This window comes from Amblyomma americanum, chromosome 2 (genome assembly GCF_052857255.1).
Source record: "Amblyomma americanum isolate KBUSLIRL-KWMA chromosome 2, ASM5285725v1, whole genome shotgun sequence".
Taxonomy (NCBI): Eukaryota; Metazoa; Arthropoda; class Arachnida; order Ixodida; family Ixodidae; genus Amblyomma; species Amblyomma americanum.
The window spans coordinates 94,364,971-94,377,074 of NC_135498.1; the positions used below are offsets into that span (position 1 = coordinate 94,364,971).

The 12,104-nt window shown below is 49.2% G+C and overlaps 1 protein-coding gene across 1 annotated transcript; it reads left to right on the forward strand.

Annotated features, from left to right (window-relative positions):
• Positions 1 to 7,302: 7,302 nt before the first annotated feature.
• On the forward strand, positions 7,303 to 10,398 carry LOC144119902 (solute carrier family 22 member 7-like). The gene is made up of 2 exons (XM_077652410.1): positions 7,303 to 7,650; positions 8,771 to 10,398. The coding sequence occupies exons 1-2, from the start codon at positions 7,303 to 7,305 to the stop codon at positions 10,301 to 10,303; spliced, it is 1,881 nt and encodes a 626-aa protein (XP_077508536.1). The 3' UTR covers positions 10,304 to 10,398.
• Positions 10,399 to 12,104: the final 1,706 nt, after the last annotated feature.

Sequence of the window (12,104 nt, forward strand, 5' to 3'; positions counted from 1 at the left end):
AAGGAAGAAAGAGGTGCCCGTAGTGGAGGGCTCCGGAATAATTTCGACCACCTGGGGATCTTTAACGTGCATTGACACCACACAGCACACGGGCGCCTTAGCGTCTTGCCTCCATAAAAACTGAGCCGCCGCGGTCGGGTACGAACCTGGGAACTCCGGATCAGTAGCCGAGCGCCTTAACCACTGAGCCACCGCGGCGGGTTCAAAGATACCCAGGTGGCCGAAATTATTCCCGAGACCTCCACTACGGCACATCTTTCTTCCTTTTCTTTTATTTCACTCTCTCCTTTATCCCTTCCCTTGCGGCCTGGTTCAGGTGTCCGTCGAGATGTGAGACAGGTACTGCGCCATTTCCCTTCCCCCAAAAAACACTAAATTTTTTCAATTGTTTAAAAAAAATTTCTGTGATGTACAGACGCGTTCAGGTCATGTGAGGCGTGCAAAAACTGCGATATAAATAATAATAATAATTGGTTTTTTGGGGAAAGGAAATGGCGCAGTATCTGTCTCATATATCGTTGGACACCTGAACCGCGCCGTTAGGGAAGAGATAAAGGAGGGAGTGAAAGTGCAAAGGAAGAAAGAGGTGCCGTAGTGGAGGGCTCCGGAATAATTTCGACCACCTGGGGATCTTTAACGTGCACTGACATCGCACAGCACACGGGCGCCTTAGCGTTTTTCCTCCATAAAAACGCAGCCGCCGCGGTCGGGTTCGAACCCGGGAACTCCGGATCAGCGATATAAACGCGGCTTATTCATTTTTGCCATTCCAGTTCTTCAGAAGACTTGCTTAAAAGTATAAGTAAATTAAAATAAAGAAAGCAACGGTCATGCTGAACTTTGTATACCTCACAAAACCTGAACGCGTCTTGTACCTCGCAGAACTTCGTTTGGTTCAGCTACTGATCCGGAGCTAGTACGCGTTTCGATGGAGGCGAAACGCAATGGCGCTCGAGTGCTGTTGCGATGCCACTGCACGTTAAATAACCCCAGGTGGTCGAAATTATTCCGGAGCCCTGCACTGCGGCACCTCTTTCTTCTTACAGTCCCCCCTTTATCCCTTCCCTAACGGTGTGGTTCAGGTGTCCGCCGAAATGTGAGACAGATACTGCACCGTTTACTTTCTCCCAACAACCAGTTTTCAATTTACCGCTGGTTGGCTCAGTCCACCTGGCTGTCTAGATTTTCTTATGTGCTGCGCTTATAAGTGGAGGAAACGCAACCAAAATAAGGTCTCTACTCCTTTAAGAGCAAAAGTATAATAGAGGAGTACACGATCGCATGAGTCTGCAGCCACGATCGTTTTGAGATGTTCGTGATTGATGAGGCACAACTGCACTGCATTGCAATGCAATGACGTTGTCGAGCAGTATGAATATCAAAGCACTGCCAAGTGTTAAAGCTATGCTGCAAAGCGCGTTAAATTCCGGGAAAGCTGTCGCCGTGTTTAGCTAATGCCTAGAAGACCTATTGAATTTTTAGGCAAACTGGGCTACCACGATTGCAACGGGCGCTCGTTGGGGGACTGATGTAACCGGAATATCGACGGTCTACGCTGTCAATCTTTACTCCGCAGGGGTGGGCTTTGTGTATAACAGCTTTCGTTCACAGTCATCTCATAAAACCCTTCTTAATGCGAGGGCATTAAGAGCCTCATCGGCAAAAAATGTGTCGTTGGTCATGAAATTCGCCCACTGGCGGGAGGGAGGTGCTGTTATCAGAATGGAAGTGATGTCACTTCTGACGAAGGCATCAAGAGCTTCTAATGCACTGCCAGCAGAAAAGGTAATCAGGTGCCTCTAGAAATTTTTGCTGTTTAATTTAATAAGGCAATGCGTTTTAATTTGAACGCCAACTCCAGTAGTCTTTTTTTACATTTTGGGTTGATAATCACATCCAATTACTTAGAGCCCTCTCACTGCGGTACAAAAAACAAGTTTGGCAGGACTCGCTATCGTTTTCGTTCGCATGTGAAACAGACTTAAGAATGAGGCCTAATGCGTCGCATCCATGACGCCATGACGTAGGCAGTGCTGGCCCAGGCAGTACCGGCGAATATATGGGCTGGCCATCGTCCGAATTAAGCATGGGAAGCTCAGAGTAAACTATTATATGCAGAACGCCAGAGGCAATTGGACGGTAACAGGTGGGCAGCTGTGGTATATAGATACTTATACAGAAAGAGCGTTGACACACAGAGGCGGAAAAAGACCTGGAAACTATCCAGTAACTAAGCGGGAAACAAGTACGGCGAAATATAAACAGCTTTAAGCGACAGGTAAAAAACGCAGAAGGTAAAAAACTGGATTAATTCAGTGGAAAACAAGCCCCGTAGAACTATAAAGCAAATGGAGAAGGTATATCAGGAACGAATTGTTCCATGACAATTGAAGAGGCCGTGCACCGTATCTTTGAATCTATATCAGGGTGTCTTAAAGCGCAAAACTGCAAAAAGAAATTTAACCAAGAAGATGACACGTGTGCAGTTGTAGTAAATCCGTACGAACAGCTGAAAATCTTGTCTTATACTCGAATATTGTGGTATCCATCCCGGATACTATCCTGGATGTCCATATGAAGGCACAGCCACTCCCCCTGAGGCCCTAGGTTTAGAGATAACGACGGTGATGTGAATTAATCTGCAGTAGAAGCTAGTAAAAAGCGATTGGAAGACTGGCGGCTTAAAAGCAGAGAGGTGAAATAAGATTTTAAGGGCAGCATTAAAAATTGCATCTAAAGAAGGCGAATTTGTAGAAGATTAGCGCCAATAAAGAAATATAAAGAAAACAAGCCGAGCATGGTGGCGACAGCCCCCCCCCCCTCCCCTCATGTTTCAAAGGGCATGCTCCTCTCTTTCATCTAACCCATCCATCCGGCAATAGTCAGTGACTCCAGCGGTAACATCTATCGCAACGCTGCGCGGGCACGGATGACACTGAGGCACTCCAGCAGCCTCAGTGGTGCAAATACCCCAGCAATCGTTCTATAACAGCTTCGCAGAGCGCCTCGCCTACCACAAGGCGCCAAGATACATGCAACCTCCTGCTCACTCTATACAAGCTCGCACTTTCCCCCATCTCTTCCAATGTCCCCTCTTCTTTTCAACCAGATGCCTATTTCTGTGCCCTTCCTGCCAGTATATCTCCACTCTGTGCCATTCCACGTAGGCCTGCCGAGACCCACACCTCCTACCACTTTCGCGACCTTACACCCCAACGGAAGCGTCGTTGGAGAGCACTACGTAGCCCTATAGCCACGATTGCCAGCAATGGCTGATTGTCTGAGCACGCTGTGCAGCCGAGTCCAATGAAGCATATACTCATGCGATGTAACACCTCCTTCGACTAATGAAGTATTCAAGCATGCAAGGCACGGAGGCAAAAAAAGGCTAAAAAAATTGAAAGGAGAGTTATTACTGTGTAAACCGACATTCAGCGTCATGTTTTAAAGTATTTATATTTTAGGATATGTTGAAGTCTTGAATATGAGAGAAGCTTCATATCTTTATACTCCCAGAGCGCTATTTTTTGTTTCCACGCATACTCGTTTTCGACTAGCTCTCCTCTTTAGACCGCCGTGCTAGGCGCTCAGAGCCACTGAGGACATTCTTCTCGGGCGGCGGGTTTCACAGCAGCTGCCGCAGATGGACCGTGATACCTTCCTCCGCTCCCGCCGCAGTCTTCCTTCTCCTTCCACGGTAACGACCATCAGGGTGGTTCCTGGGGTATACCACCCCCCTGTTACGCACTTCACGATATCGCCATACCTTCTTATTTCAATGGCAACCCTCCTCCTTCCGGGGTATCAGTACCCTCTGTGTGGTTCCTCGGGCAACAACCCTCTGCTCGCGCCATACCCTCCTCCTTCCACGGTAAGTACCTTCCAGATTGCACGGTGGTAACCGCCCACCAGGTACGCATTCCTCTTTTCGCATCATATCCTCATCCTTCTACGGGAACCACTCGGAAGGCGGTTACCGAGGCCATGCACCAAACGGTTAAGCCGACAAATATACGACATGAAACAATTACTACAACGCGAACCCCAGGAATGGGCGCTTAACAGCTGTCACTGTAAGCAGGCTTTTTAACGCGACAGCGTTAATATCCTGCAGCGGAAAACACGACGTCGTCGTCGGCGGCGTGAGCGGAAAATTCACCCTGTGGTGTTGGATGGGGGTTCGGGGTCGCAGCTTGACGAGGGAACCACGGTCAGAGCAGCGGGCGACTCAGTGGGAATAGCACGCGTGGAACAGCACTTCTAAAAACGCCGTTCGCCATCTTGCAGGTGCGTGACTTTGGCGCTTTCTTTTGATTGAAAGTCGCTCGCTGCTCTGGCTCTATGATGGAAGAAAAAGCACCTACGACCATCAAAGAATTGGCGAAAATTGTTCAGGACATGCCACTGAAGCTTGACAAAATTGATGCAATCAGGACTGACCTTGACGATATCAAGAAAGCGACTCAGTATATTAGCAACTGTTTTGATGATTCTAAAGCCAAGCTTGAGAGTGACTGCGCGGATCTGAAGACTCTGAAAGACGACAATGAGCAGCTTAAAAAAGAAAACCTGCACCTTAAACAGGAACTTGCCGCCACAAAGAAGGACATGATTGATTTGAAGTTATACACCAGGGCAATCAACTTCGAAATTAAGGGTTTTCATTTAACTGTTGATGATAACGTTGAAAATACCGTGCACGCACTTGGAGCTAAAGTTGGTACGGAAGTCTCTGCATCGGAAATTGATTTGGTTCATCGTGTATCAACCAAAGATAAGACGAAATCTAAGACTGTCGTCCGATTTGCATCTCGCAAAGTCAGAGACAACTTTCTTCAACTCGCACAAAGGAAGAAACTTTCCACAGTAAACTTGTAATTCGAAGATGACAATCCTATTTACATTATTGAACATTTATGCCCGGAATTGAAGATCTTGCTCGGAAAGGCCACTCAGAAAAGGAAAGGAAAACAGTGGAAATTTTTCTGGGTGTCCAATGGAAAAATTCTTTTCAGGAAAACTGAAACCTCGTCGGTCATTCACATCACTGCTGAGGAAGACTTGAATTTAATTGTATGATTTGGTGGCCTCTGCAGTAGGTAAGCCATCTCTAGAAATGTGTAATGATGCGTCGCATCTGAACGCGGCTTTTTCAGCTGCCCATAATTTGAAGACACTACACTGCAATATTAGAAGCTTAACTAAAATAATGACTTTTTGGTGGTTTTATTAAATGCCCATTCATTTGAGTAGGACATAATCGCGTTGTCAGAAACGTGGTTGGAACCTGATGAATTCTTTAATATACCAAATTTTAATTCAGTTTATCTCTCGCGACCAACAAAGACGCGTGGCGGAGGAATTGCTTTGTATATACTCACGAATGTTTCTTTCAAGCATTGTCCCAAACTAACATGTCTGGTTCCGGAAGCATATGATTTCTTATTCCTCGAACTAAGTTAACTGTAAGCGTTTTATACCTTTCCCCAAGATCTCACATTAGTCCTTTTCTAGATGCCTTTGAACCCGCCCTAGAACATTTCGCTTCTATGAATAATGCTGCTATAATACGTGTAGACAATAATATTGACACTCTAAATGACAACGCAATACTATAAGTGAACCTGATTGAGTCCTACGGGTTCCTTAATCAAATAACCCAACCAACTCGAGTCACCCTCTCCATAGCGACGCTCATAGATCATATATCTTATGCAATTTCGATAAATCACCGTCTATGTCTGGTGTTATTGATGCTGATATTTCTGATAATTTTCCAGTGTTCTTTCTAGCATCGCGTTCTTATTTCAAAAGAGAAATTAAGAAACGCGTGAAAACAACTGTTGATCACAACCTGTTAAGCTCCCGTATACGCGGCCTAGAGATCAATGTTGAGAACAGTACGAGTATTAATAAATAATTCGACCACCTCATAAATGTTATCCCATCTTGCTTTAAAGAAACAATTATTCATGCAAAATCTTATTATTCTGACTCAATATGTTCTTGGGTAATGACTGAGGTCTTAGCCGCCATACAAACTAAAGATAAATGGTATAGAAAGCACAATCAGTTCAAAGCCAAATGAATACTTTCGAATACAATGCAAAATCAATATAAATAAAGGTCTGGTGTTACTTACAAAATCAAAAAGAAGTATTATACAACTCTTATTGAAAGCAACCAACATGTTCTGCGTAAAGTGTGGAAAATAGTTAACTCTGTCATTACACTTCGAGGGAAGGATCATATATTACCAGAAATTATCACACTTACTAGAACCACACAAAGCCTTGCGGAAGACTTTAATCAATGCTTTTCTAATATAGGTCCAACTCTTGCGAAACAACTAAGTATGCACGAAGCTCCCAGCTCTGTACTTATTTTGTTTTTGATGACATTACACCCCCCCCCCCATTATGAAATCATTTCTACTGTTAAAAGAAGGACTGGACGAAGAACACCAGGTAAAGATAAGATTCCCTTACTCGTCATTAAACAGCACATTGAGGAACTGAGCGGGCATTTAGCAAAATTATTTTAGCCGAGCATGCATGGTGGCAATCCACCCCGTTTCAAAAGGTATTACATTCCGTTTCTCGAGACGAGCGACAGCTAACGATCGTTACTTCAACTTCTTCCAGACGGTGGCGGCCTTTTTTTGGTGGGGGGAGGGGGGGGGGGTCAAAGACGGCCGCACTCCAACGCGGCAAAGCACGATGATTAGAGCCAGATGACAACCGGCTCCTCTCCTGGTAGTCCATTGCGGCGGGCTGGCTGCATTTAGAAGAGATCTGCTGACGCCGACCTCAACACCGGCGAAGCAACCTAGGCGGCAGGATGACCTTGTGACGTCATCACAACCTGCCCACCGGACTGTGAGCAGACTGCCAACTAGTTGTGGCAGGCGAGAGTTGGACACCTCAGCCGCGCCGTGAGAGGAGAGAGGGAAACAGCTAGGTGCCGTAGTGGAGGACTCCGGAGTAATTTCGACGATCTGGGAATCTTAACGTGCACTGACAACGCACAACACACGTACTACGGGTGCCTTGTGAGTTTCGCATTCACCGAAATGCGGCCGCCGCGGCCTTGTTCGGCCAGAGTACTCCGGCCCAGTAGCCGAGCACCTAACCACTGAGCCACCGCAACAGATGAAAGGAAGACGAAAGAAGTTCAGAGCCCGAGCGCTCGCGCCCCGAGGAGCGAGCTGTCCCAGAAGAATGTTCGCATCGGCAGAACTGGTCGCATCTCTGTCATATCCTGCGACGGGATCTCTCCTCTTTGGCGCAGCCTCCCAGCAGGATGGCAAAGAGCCCATCCGCAGGCGGCAGCTCGCAGCAAGTATCGTCCCTGCTGCTAACGGGCTTCACGACGACGGATCAACGCAATGCCATCCAGGAGAACGTCTACGTCATCCTGGGCCACGGCGGCTTCCAGCGGCGGGTCCTCTTCACCGGCATGCTTTCCGTGGTGGTGCTGCTTCAGCACGCGCTGGCCAACTGGCTCTTCGCGCGAGACGTCAGTCACTGGTGCGCTCCGCCACCCGACCTGCTCGACATTCCCACGGACGTCTGGAGGAACGTGGCCATCCCGCTGGGCGCCGACGGCAAGCCTAGCTCGTGCGACGTCTACGACCCGCCGTTCCCGCCGGTAAGCAGTAGGTCTTCCGTACAAGAGAATGTATATACTTAGCCTCCACCCAGGTAGGGTTAAGCCGGGGAAAATGTAATGGAGAAATTAGAAGCCCCACACAGTTCGCCTTTTCCACGGTGGAGCAGGGATGGAGATAATTCTGCCGCACATCAACCAATGAGTGAAACAGTTCCTGTACTTGCTGTAGGCCAGGAAGGGCTACAAATATTGCAGGTTAGTTCTCAGACTGGTGTGTAGTTGCGATAACCGTCAGTCCCTCAAAAAGCCACCATTATTCCCTCGGAGACCGAATGCGAAAGAACACCGGGCATTGTAGCCTCCCCACGGAGAAACAGTCACGAGGACTGATTGGTGGACTTACTCCCATTTGACCCACGTGTAGCTCCGAGTGAAAGACAACTTGGACCACACGTGGCAATCGAGACGTGGCCTACATGGCATACTTGGGCGTCATTGGCCACCACCGGTGATCGCGGTAGTATTTGGCAGAAAAATTACGAGGCACATTGGCAACTAAAGTGTTGAGAGGCGAAAGCCGACCATTCTGTGACAATTTTCCCTATGCCGGGACGACTTCTGGTGGATGGGACGTCACACCGTTTCCGTGGCTATATAGATACTCAAATTATACATCCATCGGGAATCATAAGTATTAATTACGCTTAATTACGCATTTTTCATCTAATTTGACACAAATCCGACGTTTTTCGGGCCATTCTGTGAAAATTTTCACTATGCCATGATGACCTCCGGTAGATGTGACGTCACACCATTCCTGTGGCTATATCGACGTCCTCGCTATTTCAACAAAATTCGGACATTTTTGTTTATAATTAATTAATTACTCTGCAGTCATCAAACTTGGCTTCTGGGTACATTTTTTCCTCCTCTATCTGATGCAACCATTCTTTTTCTGCTATCTTTTTAGTTCCCGAGTTAAACGTGTGACACCCTTTGCGTACGGACGGACGACAGTATGAGCCATTAAAGGCTTTCGCCTTAATACAGCTGACAACGACTCTGCAAACGCCATCAACTTAAAACGTAGTCACTAATATAGCTGCCGCCTGAAGACAGGTGTCACCACACCCTGCATATGCTGCAATGTCTGCCGCAGGAGGAAGCTGACGAAGACCGTAGAGTGGTGCGTTGTCGGCGCTGGCAGTACGATGCGGTCCACCGAGGGAACAGCATCATGAGCCGGTGGGACCTGGTGTGCGACCAAGCGTGGCTCCTCACTGTCTCCAAGGCCGCGTACATGCTGGGCGCCACGCTATTCGTGCCCCTCGCCGGACTCGCGTCTGACAAGGTGGGCCGTCGGCCCGCGATCCTGTTTAGCGTGACGGCGTTGCTGGCCTTCTGCATAGGGTGCAGCGGCTCGCAGACGTTCGCCATGTTCCTTGTCACTCGCTTCTTCGTGTCGGCCAGCAGCTGCTCGCTGCAGGTCCTCATATTCATCCTCCTCTACGAGGTGACCGGAAGCGACCGTCGAGCCCTCTACGGCGTCCTGGACACGGCCGTTGGCACGACAGTGGTGGCGCCCACTCTCCACCTGCTGTCCCGGCTACAGCCGCGCTGGGAGCTCGCTCACATGATTTTGATCCTGCCCACAGCTGTGCTCGCGCTCTGGTGCTACCTGCTCGAAGAGAGTCCCAGCTGGCTATTGGCTGTGTGGAACACGAGGGCGGCTGAGCGTGTCATCTTGATAATCGCCGAGCAGAACGGCGTTGACCTCGTCAAGGCACGCGCCACGTTCCAGGCCCTCAAGCAGCAGATCAAGAAGCAGACGCCGCAGGTGACCACCACTTCCGGCAGCGACAGCATCGTCCCGGGAACGTTTGCACGCCGCGCGTTCTCCGTGGTGCTCTGTTGGTTCAGCGTCAACTTCACCTACTACGGCTTGGTGTTGAGGAACGTGGACAGCGGCGACATATGGCGCGCCGTGCATGTCGTCTTGCAAGTCCTGCTGTATGCCGCCATCTGGAGGTTCCTGCAGAGCCGCGGGCAACGCGAGACGTTCTCCATCATGCTCGGCCTTCTCTGCACTCTCATGACATTCCAGGCGTCGGTGCAGTTCGCCGGTGCCACTCCGTTGTTCGCGCTTGCGGACGCAGCCGTGCAGTGTGTATCCTCGGCGACACTCAGTGTCAACTATGGATACACGGCCGAGGTTTTCCCAACCGTCATCCGGAGCGTGGGTCTATCCATCTCGTACTCCGCCGGCCGCCTCGGTGTCCTTGCTGTTGGCACTCTGATGGCGTTCACCGACCGCGGAAGCGCGGTCTACATCAACCTGCTAATGACTATCCTCATCCTGCTGAGTGCGGCGGCCATCCAATGGCTGCCAGAGATCTTCGTGGAGAAGCGTAAGCAGGTGGTCACGCCGGCCGACATGACAGAGAAGCAACGCAAAGCGGTCATTCAGGCGTCCCTGTCGCCGACCGCCACGTCCCCTGCTCGTGAACGGAGGAGGTCCCCGCGCCGAGCCCGCAAGGCCAAGTCGCCAGTCAAGTCGCCGAGCAAGTCGGTGGTCAGGTCTCCAGCCATGTCACCGCTTGCCCTGTCGCCAGCAGAGACCGTCTCGCCTGCGACAGCGGGCAAGGCATCTCGTCAGACGAAGAGCCGTTCTGACCAGATGGCTGTTGGATGAGTTACGAATGCGTATGCGTTGTGAACGGTGCCTTGTCTTCGCGGCAAGGCTTCAATGGATAATTGGATGGATGCTTTATTTTTCGTGTTGTAATTTTCTCTGAAGTATACACGGTTACCATGTGGATTACACTATACTCACTGAACCGTTTCTATATTTTGGGCGAGAGCGCCTTGTACATGGACGCATGGTTCGGATGAATGCAAGAAAACAATAATTTGCACTCAGCAAGTGACACGTATGCTGCTAGAAAAAAAAAAAACTTGTGTCGCACTTGAGCTGTTAATTCTTGAAACATAGAACTATACTGCTGCGTGCATAACCTCTGTGAAGAATGCGTCCATGCAGTGCGCCTAATCACAACAGCGAGTCGACACCCGTGCTGTGCAAGAAACGAAGGAGCTCCCGTGTTGACTGGAAGGCTTTCCAAGTCTCCGGCCAAGCTTCCAGTGCGAATTCTCCAGGAGTGACCTACCCTTCAAACGCGCTAAGGAATCGGCCAACGTCTATGCGCGATATACCGCGATTACATGGTCGACAATCTCAGTGACGGGACAAGAGCAGTTAAAATAGACCGCATGTTCAGCTTAAATGCACGCATCGCCGCGTGAAATGGAATGCAGGAAGTTTGCTTAACGCCACGCGGAACAGTAAAGGTCATGGACCCGAGGTCGGATCCAGCCTTCGAGTGTCTCTCGCTCTGCCCATAAATTTTTCCATAAAGTTTTCTGCCCATAAGTATTTCCGGTCTCGCAAATATCCCTGTTCTTACGCCATTCCTATACAGCACTATGTGTCTCTCATTAAGAATGCATCTATCGTTAAGAGACTGTAAGCGGGCCGAGTGGGTGTGGGAACAAACGAGGCCGGGTTAATGACGCCCTAGTCGAAATCAAGAGGAAGAAATGGGCTTTGGCAGGGCATGCAATGCGAAGGTAAGATAACCGCTGGTCCTTAGGGGTAACGGAGTTGACTCCAAGATAAGGCAAGCGTAGCAGGGGGAGGCAGAAAGTTGGGCGGACGAGACTAAGATGGCTCCAGCTGGCACTAGACAATTAATTGGAGAGACATGGGAGAGGACTTTGCCTTGCAGTGGACGTAGGCAGGATGATGATGATGATATCATTCTGAAGGCAGTGTCCCGGGATGCAACGAAACATCAGCCTGACTACCATCTATTGCAGGCCAATACCGATATCCCTTTCATTAACCCTGTCCTGTCCTCTCCTGTACCAGCTGCTTGCCACCTTACCCCAGGCCCGCCTGAACGAAACATGCGGTGGCCTTTTTCTCGTGCAGATGAATGTAGCTCAGCGACGCATAACCCTCAAGCATTCCAGAATTTGCCGCGCAAGTTTAGTCTGAAAATATGTGCCATGCTTGAGGAGACACTCCACAAAGTGCCGAATAGGTTTCCTTATAGATACAAGCTCATCACTGGTTGATGTAGTTTTGTGATCTAAAAAGTAGCAATGAATAGCCTACTGCGCTGGTATAACAAACGGCTAGCATCAAAACTCCTTCAGTAGAACGTGGGTATACACAGTTCCTGCATTCTGACCAGATGAACGCCAGAATAAGGTACTTTAGTGCAGTGACTGGAAGCATCGATTTCTTTATCACACCGGAAATGTGCAAGCTCGCCGACTGTTAACGCTCCCCATGTCACGTGCTTGCTTTGGCAGCAGAGAACAAGCGTGCAAATGCAGACGCAACCAGCACGTACGCGGGTCGGTAGATGCATGCTCTGCGTACATTCGCGATGGATGCTGTTGTATCTGCGATGCAGCCAAATAATTTG

Bases quoted from the DNA above. Each gene is read 5' to 3' on its own strand.
- LOC144119902 (XM_077652410.1), top strand. From the start codon at position 7,303: ATGGCAAAGAGCCCATCCGCAGGCGGCAGCTCGCAGCAAGTATCGTCC. The intron at 7,651-8,770 runs GTAAGCAGTAGG...TGTCTGCCGCAG, and splicing joins ACGACCCGCCGTTCCCGCCG to GAGGAAGCTGACGAAGACCG.